Below are 13,138 nucleotides of genomic sequence, written 5' to 3' on the forward strand. Positions count from 1 at the left end.
GTCGTCGCCTCCGCACTTTTTTTGATGTGTTAACTATGCGTTCCCAACGAGCCCAGTGCCTAAGTACGTTACATCTCCTGCTGGCCTGGTTCAACACAGCCGCCACCGCTAGTAGCAATTGTTTGGATGGTAGTTGTCGCCTGTGTTCGTAATCAAGCGCAACTTAAACCCTTTAGTGTGCCTTACAGCCATGCTACCGTGACGGGACCTGTCGGTTCTTGCCCTAGCGGGAAATAACCAAGGCGCATAGTTAGCCCTCATTCACACAGCCGTTTTTCAACCCGTCACGTCACCGCCACGTCACCGTCTTCCGTCATGGGTGACGGTTTCTCGGACGATTTCTCGCCGAAAGCGGTGCGACGGTGACGGGAGGCCGAGCTTCGTTCCGTCAACGCGACGGGAGCACGCTCGGTGGTAAAGCAGCCAATCAGAAAAAAAATTTTGCGGCTAAATTTAGCGAAAAGTGAGCACACGTAAAAATCCAAGCCATTTTCTTTACTTGTCAGATTAACAACGCTCAATTCTAGGCTCGACTGATCACTAGGCAGACGACCCTGTACACTGGCGGAGAGCTCCAGTACGAACGCTACTCCGTTTACGTCTCCGTCGCGGTTTCTTGACGTGACGGTGCCGTGATCGACAAGGTGGCGGCTGTGTGAATGAGGGCGTAGACTGAACTGGGTTACGTTCCGGGAGCCCACTTGAAGCGACCATGAGGGCAAATTACAAGTTGCCCTAGATCGATAACTCCGCCCAGCGAGAACACGAACATACCATTCTTAAGGCCGTTCTTAATGGCGCGAATTTCGCCTGCGAATGCAGATGTGGGCGCTCTCGTGCGGCAAAACAACCTGATTGATTGATTGATTGATTGATTGATTGATTGATTGATTGATTGATTGATTGATTGATTGATTGATTGATTGATTGATTTAGGGTTTAGCACGCCGACGGAACGCAATCGATGAGGCGCGCTGTAGTGGAGGGCTCCGGATTAATTCTGACCACCAGGGGATCTTTAACGTGCGCCGAAATCTCGTACACACGGGCGTTATTGCTTTTAGCCTCTATCAGAAAAGCGGCCGCCGCGGCCGGGAATCGAACCCGCGACCTCGTGCTCAGCAGCGCAACGCCTTAGCCAATGAGCCACCGCGGCGGGTCGGCAAAACAATGTATTTTCCTATTTTCATTCCTGCGACAAATTTCCAAAAGGCCACCGGCGTTTACAGAAGTTCGACTGCTTCAAACATTTCGAAATTTGTCACAACAACCAGAACAGGTCCTCTTTCCGCACGAGCGTCGCCGCATCAGCGAATTCGCTGGCGGAATTCGCACCATGTAGAACGGGCTTTGCGCATAGCTTTTCTGAAATAAGGTAAGAAATAGCAATAATGTGAAGACACGTGTCGCTGCCACTGGGTAAACCGCGCAACTTGCACCGGAATAGGCCGAAATTGCAGAACATTTTTTTTAGCAATACGCCTTCACACCTTTATAAAAACCTAAATGGTGGTTTTTGTGGTATCATGTTTGAACGTCAGAAAAAAAAAAGAAAGCTGGAAACAATATCATGGGTACCCAGCCGATTGATCACGCGGCGACCTCAAACGGGATACAAGCGCCATCATGTTCGTTTCGGTTTCGGCACCATAGACGGTTTTAATTGTGGGGCGGATAATTGCACAGTGATGTGTCCACGACCACTTTTATTATGCGCCTCTGCGCGTTTTTGCTGCCCTAACAAAAAATCAGCGAACGCTTATTTTGGTAAAGTCAGTGCGTTCAAGTGGGCGCAACGTCTGGCGTGCGAAACGTCTTCCCTACCTGCCACTGGATGGCGCTACTCGTCCATGCTTGCGGCGATACCGCTATGCGAGGAAGCGGGCTGCGCCTAAGCAGTTGGTTCGACGCCAACGTTCACGTGGCCTAAAAAGGACACGATGGTTTTCTTGTACAAAGCGCCAATACTGGTGACGGGTCCCGCGAAGAAACATTTTTGATTGGTGGTCCGTAGCAGCAACGGACGCTGTATAGTTCGGGAAAACACGACTGCTTTGACCGAAACTGACCAAACCGCATGGTATGTGGTAGCATTATATTGGGTTGCTTCTATACCGTTGTGCATCACTGCGTCTTCGCTTGCTCAAGGGTTATCGTTACGCAAGCAGCGACTTCAGACGCTGTTTGCGTCACAGAATCGCTGCTTGGAAAATGGGGAGGGGAATTGCGTTGTTTTATTAGTGGTCTCTCACCAAGTAAGGCATCTTTGGGCACCGAATCAATGCTACAATTGTTGTCGAAGTCCAGACTTTCGTTTGAAATCAGCTGGCTGGTTGTGTTCAACGTCCATTTAAGCGCTGTAATTAATGTTATGGCGATTCTTTTCTCTAATATACGGGAGGCCCTATTCTTTTGGGAGGGTGGGTGTCACGGGAGACGGAAAAATTCACAGGCTGCGATCAACGCCGGTAGAGGGTGCTGCAGGTGCTTGAGACGAGCATCAAATTATGCTTATCGTCTTTATCATACTAGCATCGTATGGGTATGACATGAGTATCATATGGCCGTCATGTTACACAAGCGTCTTTTTCACTTTTTCACGCACTTGACGTCTGGGCCCATTCCTGTATGGTTCGGCCACTTGGGGGTCTAGATACTCTGTTACATTATCTACGGTACTGTATACGCTGTACGTAGCGTATTATTAACTGAACGCGCGTAGAATCTTTGAGTGGTCGCCCATTGTAATGTAATTTTTTACAACGTGGCTTCTTAATAGTATACGAATGTATACCATATTGTCAGTCCAAAATTTGAAGTGGCCAGCCTCTCTATCGGCTGAAGCTTACCTCTCCAATGAACCCATACTTTCCTCTCTCATCGATATGAATTCTATCTGCACCTTTTTTTTTCTTCACACCAAAGCTCCTTTTTGCGTGTATGTAGCCCGACTAGAGCGTCTTCACGCATTTGACAACGCCTTCGCAAATACACTCATCCATCTATTCATTCATTCTCTTTTTCCAATACAATCTGATCACAATTTTCCCTGAAGGTAAACTCGTAGAGGATGCGAGGGCGTAGTAACGATAGCTCGATGGCCTGCGCTCGGCGGGAACTCTGTTTGTGCCGCCACTTAGGCCAACTTCTTCAGCGAAAGACCACTTTCTCGTGCGCCAAAGGGTCGACCGTGGGCAGAGCTGAAGTTGAGCACGGCGGCGTCGACGCCGCCGGCGCCTCGAGAGGAACGCTGCAGCGACAATGTTGCCGTGATGAAGTTATAGCGCCAGGCGGCTGAGTGAGTAATGCCACCTATATATATATATATATATATATATTATATATATATATATATATATATATATATATATATATATATATATATATATATATATATATATATATATATATATATATATATATATATATATATATATATATACATACATGGTGCATGATGCATGCAACTCATCGAACTCACACATCTTTGCTTTTTTTGTTCTTACCTACTTCATCCTATAACCAGGCCCTCCCGCGCTTCGGCGCCGGGGAAAGGGACAATATAGCATTCGAAGTATGTGAGTTGCTTCCCGGAGACGTAATGCAGTTCCGGGGTGCGCTGGGCGCTGGGTGGCTGTTGTCAATGGGGGAGGCACGCGGCCTGCTGAAGGCGAAAGCACCTGCTCCTGCGCACTACATGTACAGCGTCGATGCTTCGGCGTATTCTGTGTCTCGGAACACTCGGTGGGAGCGGAGGGAGTACATTAGGTTAGCGACCTTTTTCCAGGTATATTTCCATCACGGCGCCTTCGTAGAACCCGTCCTTGCACCGCGTGATGGTTGTGAACAAAATACCTGTATCATAAAAGGTGTTGTGTATGCCGCGCCACCTCCGGCAAGGAGCTTTTATGGCGGGTTTTCATATATTCTGGCACTCACGTTACAAAATGGTAAGAATGGCTGCCGACATTCTACATTCATGGGACCATGACAACATTCACCCTGAAGGGACCCTGAACACTTTTTGCAACTTTTTTCGTAACCTTAAATGCTTGCAGAACGTAGTCAAGCAACACATCCAGTACTTAGATTAGGGGGCCGCAAAGTACCTCAGCCAAAGGTAACTTCTGTGTGCCCATCAGATAAACCAGAAACTTCCTCAAAAGATTTTCCTGTCTTCCCGGTCTTAGCGTTGTTCGACCTCTGGAATTACGTCCTTACAGCGGTGTACCGGCTATAAACCAGCCTTCCTTCAGTTGCAGCAATCAAGGAATTCGGTAGGCGCTTTCAAAAATCGTTACAAAATTAAAGCTGACACGGAAGGCGGATGTGATGAGACGAGCAGATCACTAAAAGTGTCGCTTTGTGCCGCCGATTACGATAGCTTCACAGTGCTTTCAGACCCGAAGGGAAAAATGCAAGCGATTATAGGAAGTGTTACACAGTCCCTTCAACTTCCCGAGGAGGGCTCATTTCATGACCCACATAGGTTATGAAAGCGTCCCATCCAGACGCTCAAATCATGGTTCTCTTCTGATTTGAAGAAGGGCTACACAACCCCGCGACCCACAGAAGGCCTGATTAAGGTTCCCCTTCATGAAGCAGGGTTGTGAGCCATTTTCTTATGCGATGCGTGTAGCTATAGGGAGGTGACTGTAAACTCTCACTGTTCAGTTCTTCCTGTAACGTGGATCGAGTGCGGGAGTCCCGGTGGAGTCCGTAGCACATACATGAGTGGGCCCTAGATAGGCAATGAACTGACAAGGAACAGTGGTAAAACCAGGCCACTACGAATAAAGGCAATGAGCCCAACACGGGCTCCGCTTTACCGGTGGCCGCCAATGCGGCTCAAAAGCGTCGAAGGCTCGTGGAGGCGCACGGGGTGCTGGGAAGAGGGATCCTTATCATCAGAAGAACGGAAAGTTCGGCTAGTTGGTAGGCGTTCATCTTGGTGGAAACAAACGCGCTCAAAAAAACAGGGACGAAAAAAACAGGGTACACGTGGTCCGGTTCCCCTCCCCCATTATACAAACCATTACAAGACTTAACAGCGGCCGAGGCACATGTACTCGACCACGTGTACTCTGCGTGGTATATATGTGTATGTTTTTCAATAAACGAGTAGTTGCGAGTAACGGCCGTGCTGTCTACGTCTTCCTTCGTCCCTGTTTTTTGAGCGCTTTTGTTTCCACCAAGATGAGCCTTAGCATCGTCAGTTCGTGTCCCGGTGGGTGCTAGTCTCCTCCTGGAAATGAAGCGCGCGGCTGGGGCGAGCCGGCGTGGCCTGATCCCAATCAGCAGAACCTAGTGTTCAAACTCCCCCAAAACCTCACTCCTACCCCACCACCCCACTCTCGAAGCGGGCCTAGAGCCTATCCTTCTAAAACACCTACCATCCCTTCCTCAAGAAACCTGAGAGAAGCGCGAATGCTAAAAGTGCATCCAACCATCGCTGAAAGTGCGTCCAATCTATCGTCAAACCTTCACATATCCCAAATCGCTAACGAAGAACGTACCCATGAGACGATTTTTCGTGCACTAAGTAAACGGCGAACGATATAAATGTATACCGATACGTGGTTTATGAGACAGAGGTGCACTATTGTACTACTTCTTCACCATCAATGCGTGTATTGTCTTATATAGAAGGGTTCCTTTTTCGCGAGTTTCAAGTAACCATCCTGACACAATGGATGCCTGGTTTCACGCACGCGCCGTGTGTCCAGAGCTTCTCGGTCGACCAGCTGGTTTGCGGGGAAATGCATTAGTTTTTTTGACAGGACGCGATCGATCCCAGTAAGGCAGCTTTCGCTTTAATGGAAGCATCCCTCCTCCTCCTTCAGTTGCCGAGACGGGAGATGGGTTCGAATGGAGGTGACTCCGGTTTCTGCACTCAGCTTTGTGCGCAGCGTCGCTGACGAGAATCAGGTCGAATGGTGACCCGATAACGATTTAATTATGCGCGGCAATCTTAGCGCCGAGCCGTAACGCCGGATCCACGCATACAGAAGGGCAGTGGGATCGATGCAAAAGTTTGCTTATGCCAGGAACTAAGGTTGATAATGTGAAACTAATACAAGTTGCAAGCATGACGCAGTCGCAGCTAAGGAGGAACCACGTTTCATTTATTCGGCGGCCTACGACTCACCTCAAGCAGACGGGAACCTTCAGCAATCCAGCTACTTGAGCAGATGCTGACCTCAGCAGAATGAAGCCCCGTTGGAGCTCAAGGACTTTCACTCCGCCTGCATTCCCTCAAAGCGCGCACCTTCTCGGTGGCCACCTTCATTCCTACAGGCAAGCGTGTCCTTCCAATTAGCCCGCGCTTCGCGACAAGTTTCCGTTCAGGGCTTAATAATGGAGCTGCAGCAGCTGCAGTACGATAATTGAAACTGCCTGCACTACGATAATTGGAACTATAGCTTACAGTGCTGTACAATGCATAGCACTTGGACCTGAAGCCTGCTAACGGGTCAAGCTGATCGGTTTTCTACTTGAAGCGCCACTTTGGGAAACCCGCGTGTACGTCCTGCTAATATAAACTTCGCCGCGCGGACTGACCACTCTACGCCGAATGAGTTGGCCCTCGAAATCATATTGACGCAGCGCCTCTACGTGGGCTTTAGCCCCGGCCCTCCATCCGCAAGCCTGCCAGCTAAGCAAACCGAGACGTGCACTGCCGCCCGAACAAATTGCATCCGCGTAGGCGTTCGCGGCGGAGGGAGGCGCCGGGTAACCAACTCCAGCTGATTGCCTCGGGCCTGTTTTATCAGCGCCAATGAACGCATCCAGTGCGCCGCCCCGGGCTTAGGAAGTAATCTACGTATCGCGGATATGGCCGTGGAAGTTTCTCCTAAAAGAGGGAGAGGAGGGTCGCAACCCGTCGTTCCCCAATATCTACCTCTTCCGCGGGCTTGCCCGCGGCAGCAGCCGCCGCCGCGCGAAACGTGCGTTTGAGCAGGCCGTTCTAAATGCGCGCAATCAGCTCCCAAGAGCGGAGGGGAAGGAAAAGGAGAGGGGCTAGAGAAGAGCCCTGGCTAGCGTGTAAAGCTCGCTCACGATTACGGGCGAGCGAGGGTGTCCTGAAGACCGTGGTTAACGGCGTCACGTCGGCTGCTCGGGGCAGATTGCTTGGGCGGCGTTAAACGGAGCTGGCCGGCGCTGAGTCGCTAATTGTCGGCGACTTTTTATTATACCGTGCTCCCCCCCTCCCCCTGTCCCCTCCCCGCGCCGCCGGGTGCGATCATGGCGTATTTCCCCCTTTCCGCAACTCCCCCGTATCCAGAATCCTTTCTTTCTCTTTTTTGGCACCTCCCTACCGGGCAGGAGTTCGCCTCGAGGTGTTTATATATGCGGGGATCTGTTGCCGAAACCCGTGTGCCAAATAAGCGCCGTGAATTGGACGCGTAGCTCGTTAGATGCATTGATCGCGCCCAAGCGTCGTGGGGGAAGGGAGTGGGGAGGTAGACTGCGTCGCGTTGGAATGGGCGTTCGCTCGTATGTGCGCACGCGGCCAGGCAGACGGCCCGCGCTTAAATCTTTGTGCTGCTGTTGCACTCAAGCTCAAAATGCGAGCGAGAGAGAGAGAGAGAGAGAGAGAGAGAGAGAGAGAGAGAGAGAGAGAGAGAGAGAGAGAGAGAGAGAGAGAGAGAGAGAGAGAGAGAGAGAGAGAGAGGATCTACTGGTTACGCCTTTAGACAGTGAAGTTTTCCTACAGGCTGTCTAATTGAAGAAATATGCAGAAAGAACAAGGCGTGGAACTAGATTTGCGGGCTTTGTCATGGGAAATGGCGTGTGTCTGTGTGCGGAAGGCTGTCAGGCACGCAACGCCCCCCGCTTCGAGGGCCTCATTATTCGTGGGCCGCTTGTAAGCGGCCCTTGTGATGGGATTCCGCAAGGCTGCAGTTGCTAGCTCGCGCACGACTGTCGGTGCGACCGCGGTGGGTTATTTTCCAAAATTAACCGGCCCCAACTGCGATGGCTAAACATTAAGCTCCTTTCGCTGTCTAGGCGCGGGGCGCCTCGCCATTAGCGCCGGCCGCGCTAAGCATCTCGGGGATTTTGCGAGCTGAAGAGATCGAGGCGTCACCTTCTCCGGTCTTTTAGGAGCAGTACAGCGGCTCGTTACCCGGTCGTGTTGCAGTTTGTTTGGTTTGCTGAAATGCGGGGAATTGTAACCCCTCACTTCTAGGCTTTTTTTTAAAATAGATAGCGAGATGAATTCGGAGAAAATGTTTGTTCTGCAGCTTTATGCTGTCTTAGAGCAAAGAGCGACAGCGTAGCGGTGACAATTTGGCTGCAGGTAAACCTTCAGTGTTAACTAAGGAACACTCAAGTGTGTCATCACTGTTGTTCAGTTTCTCATCTTGAAGAGCAAATTGTGTAGGCCGTCTTCTGAGCTTTTTTTTCAGCCCCTTTTCTATGTATTTTTTTCGCGAGAGAACTTCCGTCTCCATCGCCGATTTTGGGACGCTAAGGACACACTGCCTGTCCGCTGGGAGGAATTACCAGGGAACTGCGAGCGCGCTTACACCGAATAGATTGTGCATAATCAAATGGAGAGTCGATATGTCAGCTTGTCCACCAGACTATAGAGTGCACTTTCGCGACGAGGAAACTGCGCAAGGAAATGCGCTGTCGATTTGGTCAATGACCCGTTCGCTTTCGCTTAATACTTTTGTTACAATTTTTCTGCGTGTTGTCTTGAAAGTTAGAAGTACTGTATCTTTCACACGCTGCTGTAAGACTGTCTTGTCTTCTTGTGTTGAACAAAACCTGTTGTACTCTTGGGCATCGCTTCGTAGTTCTTAATGCCCCCACTCCATGGCGCTGTGAGTAATGAATGAATGAATGAATGAATGAATGAATGAATGAATGAATGAATGAATGAATGAATGAATGAATGAATGAATGAATGAGTAAAATAATCAAGTTAGGTAAAAAGTTCGAATCTTGAAGACTGAGATAGCATCGAACACTCTGAAAAGCAGTCTGACGTCATTGCGGGGGTGGGTAAGGCGGTAACAAAGTGTGCGTGAAGTTATTTTCTCTTGTTGCGCCCCTCAATAGTAAGCAAGGGTCATAGAGTTCCTCTGAGTTCTAAAATGAAAGGTCGGATGAGCTCAACAAAAGACGCTACGCTGTGACAAATTCACCTGAGTGGCCATTTGCGGCTCAACGAGAAAGATTGTGGGTTTTCATCGTCAGTAGTGTACTGGTGTGAGATTCCCAGGTTTGCCTAACAAGCTCATATTGACGCAACCCTCTGTTGTCTACCTGTTTACTCGGAAGGTAGGGCTCACTGGCAGTGCTTGGTTATAGCGGTTAAGCCTGCGCAATCGTGTTTTTATGCGTAATATGTAATAGTGATGTGTTGCCGGCTTCGTCGGTCATTGCAAATCGGGTTGAGTTTTTTATTTGACCAGTTCAGCCACGAATTAGAGATGTATCCCACTTTGTACTTTGGTGTACCGGCTGTAAGGTGCGAAAAGACGGGAGTCAGCCTAAATAAAGGATATTGTTCTTACATTTTTACTTTTTGTCCAAGAAGATGGGCTTCAAATTTTAGCAGGCTTCACTAAGAGCTTTTTCGCCAGTGCCTGACATTTCTCACAATAGTCCAGATGGCAATCGATTATTAGAAGCCAGCACTTGTGTTGTGTACTTCTCGTCGTCGTCCTTGTAAAAAAAAAACTATCTGCGCCGTTTTAATCTTCAGTGAATCAATCTCCAACTAGCCAAACATGCACATTGTTCAAAACGAGTCCAGAAACTGTATTTAGAAACGAATATATATCTCGCGACAGCATCGGGACCTCGGGAGAACACAGCGGTTTGAGATAGGTGGCGAAACAGTGGAAGTGGTAATCGAGTATATCTACTTAGGCCAAGTTGTGACCCCGGATCCTAACCATGAGGCAGAGATAATCAGAAGGATAAGACTGGGGTGAAGTGCATTCGGCAGCTATTCTCAGATAATGAATAGCAGACTACCATTTTTCCTGAATAAAAATGTGCATAACAGCTGCATCTCACCTACGGGACAGAATTTGCAGGATCATTCAGAGGCTTCAACTTAAATTGAGGACGACTCAGCGAGCAATGCAACGGGAGATGATAGGTGTAGCATTAAGGGACAAGAAGAGAGCGGAGTGGGTCAGGGAACAAACGCGTGTTAAGGACATATTAGTAGAAATTAAGAAGAAATGGGCGTGGCCAGGGCACATAATGCGAAGGCGAGATAACCGTTGGTCAGTGAGGGTAAGAGTGTATCCCTAGAGAAGGCAATCGTGGCAGGCGGCGGCAGAAAGTTCGCAGACAAGATCAAGAAGCTTGCGGAGATAAATTGGTCGCAGTTAGCACAGGAACGGGATAACTGGAGATTAATGCGAGAGCCCTTTGCCCTGCAGTGGGCGTAGATAGGCTGGTGATATATCTCGCGTGCTCCGATTTTTGCAGGTTTCTAGCGGCCGAGCCTTGAACTCCGCCTTCGAGACCAGACTGAAAGTGCTGCCGGGCGTGCTCCAAGGTGGTCCTACAATTGCGCGCACGTCCTGACGCACTGTCTCCGACGTCCTCCGGACGTCAGCGCAGCAGCCCCCGACGCCACACCCAGCACGTTGTGACGGAGCTGCCCGGCAGGCTGGACTGTTGGCGGCGCGTCTAGTCGCCGTCGTTGGCCCCTTCTGCGGGAGCACGTCCTTTGGTGGGCCTCAGCGTCGGCAGCCGTGGCGGCGCTGTCCGGCTGTCCTCACTGCATGGACGAGGGTCGCTTCTGCGTCCTCTCGGCCTACGACATGAACGGCCTGCCCTCGTCCATGGACGCGGGCGCCGGGGCCACGACGGCCACCCCGACGGCAGCCGGGGGAGGTCGTCGGGACGAGATCGTCGAGGCCGGCTCGGGGTCGGCGAGGTCGAGATCCGTCTGCGCGAGAGCCTGCGCCTCCTTCTCCAGGCTCGGACGATGGTCAGTGGGTCTCTGCATTTGCACTACCGCGACTACTGCAGACACTACAACTCTCTTTTACTATTGCTACTACGTACGCCAATTATAACAATAGCGGCAACAAACAACAACGGTGATAATTAGAATGTTCTCATGGTCCTCTTAGATGTTTCGTTTGCCGCGGTTTTTCTATTCATACACCAGTACAAACTTCTATCGGTGATCTCTAAGCACGTCAGTTATTGCGCTGTAACCAAGCTGGCACATACTTTTAAATGCAGAGCATTTCAGTAACTCACGATGTCACCCGCGTTGGCGTCCGTAGTCCGCACGCTCACTGCGCATGCGCGTCGAGTCGAGGCGATAGCGAACACTCTCTCGCGAGGGGCATTGGATTGGATTCGAACACTCTCTCCCGAGGGGCATTGGATTGGATTCGATTGGATTGGCTTGGATTGGATTGGCTTAGCTTAGATTGGATTGGATTGGATTGGATTGGATTAAAGGGGATTGTGTTGGATTGTGTTGCGTCATAGCCGCGGCACGTTGCGTATAGCCGCGGCAGACGCGCTGGGGCCGGCGCATGTGCAGTACTCTCTCTTCCGCGGTTTCCTCTCCTTCGGGCGCGCTGCGCATATAACCGGTGTGCCGTTCTCCGGCGAAGCAACATCCGCGCTTGGCTCAGACACCTAGAGTCCACGCCGCTTTACAAGTACGCCAACGTCGTCGACTGGGACCGGCTTACGCAGTCCCCTCAACGTATATAAGCGGCGGAGCGCGCGTTCGGAATTCAGTCAAGGGCGTCTTTGCTTGGCTTTCGCTTAACGTGACGCTTTGCTTGACTCGAGTAGATGCGACGCATTTACTCGAGTTTCCCCAGTGGGAAGATGCGGGCGGCTTTTTTGATAGGCATTGCGCTATATGGCCAGTATAGTGTCGCAAGTGGCACCTTACATGCGTTTTCGATAGGCCTTTAGCGTTTTATAAACTCTTTTTTCTCTCAAATTCGCGGTTGTTGAAATCAAACCTAATTTTTACAGAAAATACAATTGTCTTTAAGCAAAATAGACAGTTGTCTTTAAACATAATTCAAAAGAATACACAACAAGATACAAAATGACTTGAACGCAGTGTGTTTCAAAACTAGTAGCTCGTTCTTTCTTAGGGGGGGCTGAGGGAGGGAGTCGTGCGCGGAAATGGGGATAGGGGAAAATATTAATGGTGCGAGCTGCCAGAAAATGGGCGTCCTTATTGCGCGCTCTCGGCACAAAAAGCAACTTCGGCTTCACCCCGCACTCTGCGTGTCCACTGTGCGTTCGCGCCGGTGGTATTTAGCACTGTCCATGTGTAGCCTGTGCTGCAATTGTGTATGTGGTAGTTGCTGCTGCAAAAGCGGCTGAAATTTGGTCACTTTAGAAGAACACACAACAGTTTTGCTGGTCGTCCTTCTTCCCAGAGTGAACGGCTGATGAATTTCAGCAGCAGAGCTGTTTGGACCGACACAAATCCATCCGACGTAGACAGAAAAAATCCTATAGCGCACGTGAGCGCGTGCATCGCGGTGACCTCCCGGCCTCGTCCAGTCTAGCAGTGGTCTGCACGACTTCTGAAGAGAACCCTTGAAGCCGGCATCATAAGAACAGTGCTCCGTCCTCCCCATTCCCCCCCCCCCCCCCCCCCCCCCCCCACACCTGACCTTTTGGCCTTCCTTTCTAATAAAGTTTACAACAACAACAGGCTTGCGCATGGGCTTACGCCACACGAGGAGATCCCGCCCTCGCCGTCGCCGTCCTCGGGTGGCGACCGGTACGCCACGGGTCCGCCACGCCGAAGACGATGTCGACGAACCTGTCAAGCCATACATTCACAATCCACACGTGGAGACGGCCGCCGGAGCAGCTGATTAAGAAGCAGGTCTCCCGAGGCGAGGACGTCCTACAAGGGGATTTGTCCTACGCGTCTGTGCCGCCGAAGAAAACGACGAAGGGGATGACGACGACTGCTACTGAATAATACCCCTGTCGCACAGGCACTTTCAATCGCGATTGAGTCGGTCCGGACCCAGCTCAATCCGGATCGGGCGCTGCTACAGGGCAGTTTCAATCGCGATCGAGCTCGATCCCGCTCAAACGTTTGCCCGTACGCATAAGTTCCCGCTTAAGTTCCCGCTTACGAATAAGACGCCGATAAGTC

The 13,138-nt window shown here is 50.6% G+C and overlaps 1 protein-coding gene across 1 annotated transcript in view; it reads left to right on the forward strand.

Moving 5' to 3' along the window:
- Nucleotides 1–13,138, forward strand: part of LOC144153657 (solute carrier family 35 member F2-like) — a 236,589-nt gene that overhangs the window by 68,844 nt on the left and 154,607 nt on the right. The window contains exon 3 of the mRNA XM_077685319.1: nt 10,459–10,966. Coding sequence (XP_077541445.1) covers nt 10,758–10,966 — 209 coding nt within the window. The 5' untranslated portion in view covers nt 10,459–10,757. The remainder of the gene's footprint in view (nt 1–10,458; nt 10,967–13,138) is intronic.

The sequence above is a fragment of the Haemaphysalis longicornis genome, unplaced genomic scaffold (assembly GCF_048455015.1).
Source record: "Haemaphysalis longicornis isolate Haplotype H1 unplaced genomic scaffold, Haemaphysalis longicornis Haplotype H1 scaffold_9, whole genome shotgun sequence".
In the NCBI taxonomy this organism is placed as follows: domain Eukaryota; kingdom Metazoa; phylum Arthropoda; class Arachnida; order Ixodida; family Ixodidae; genus Haemaphysalis; species Haemaphysalis longicornis.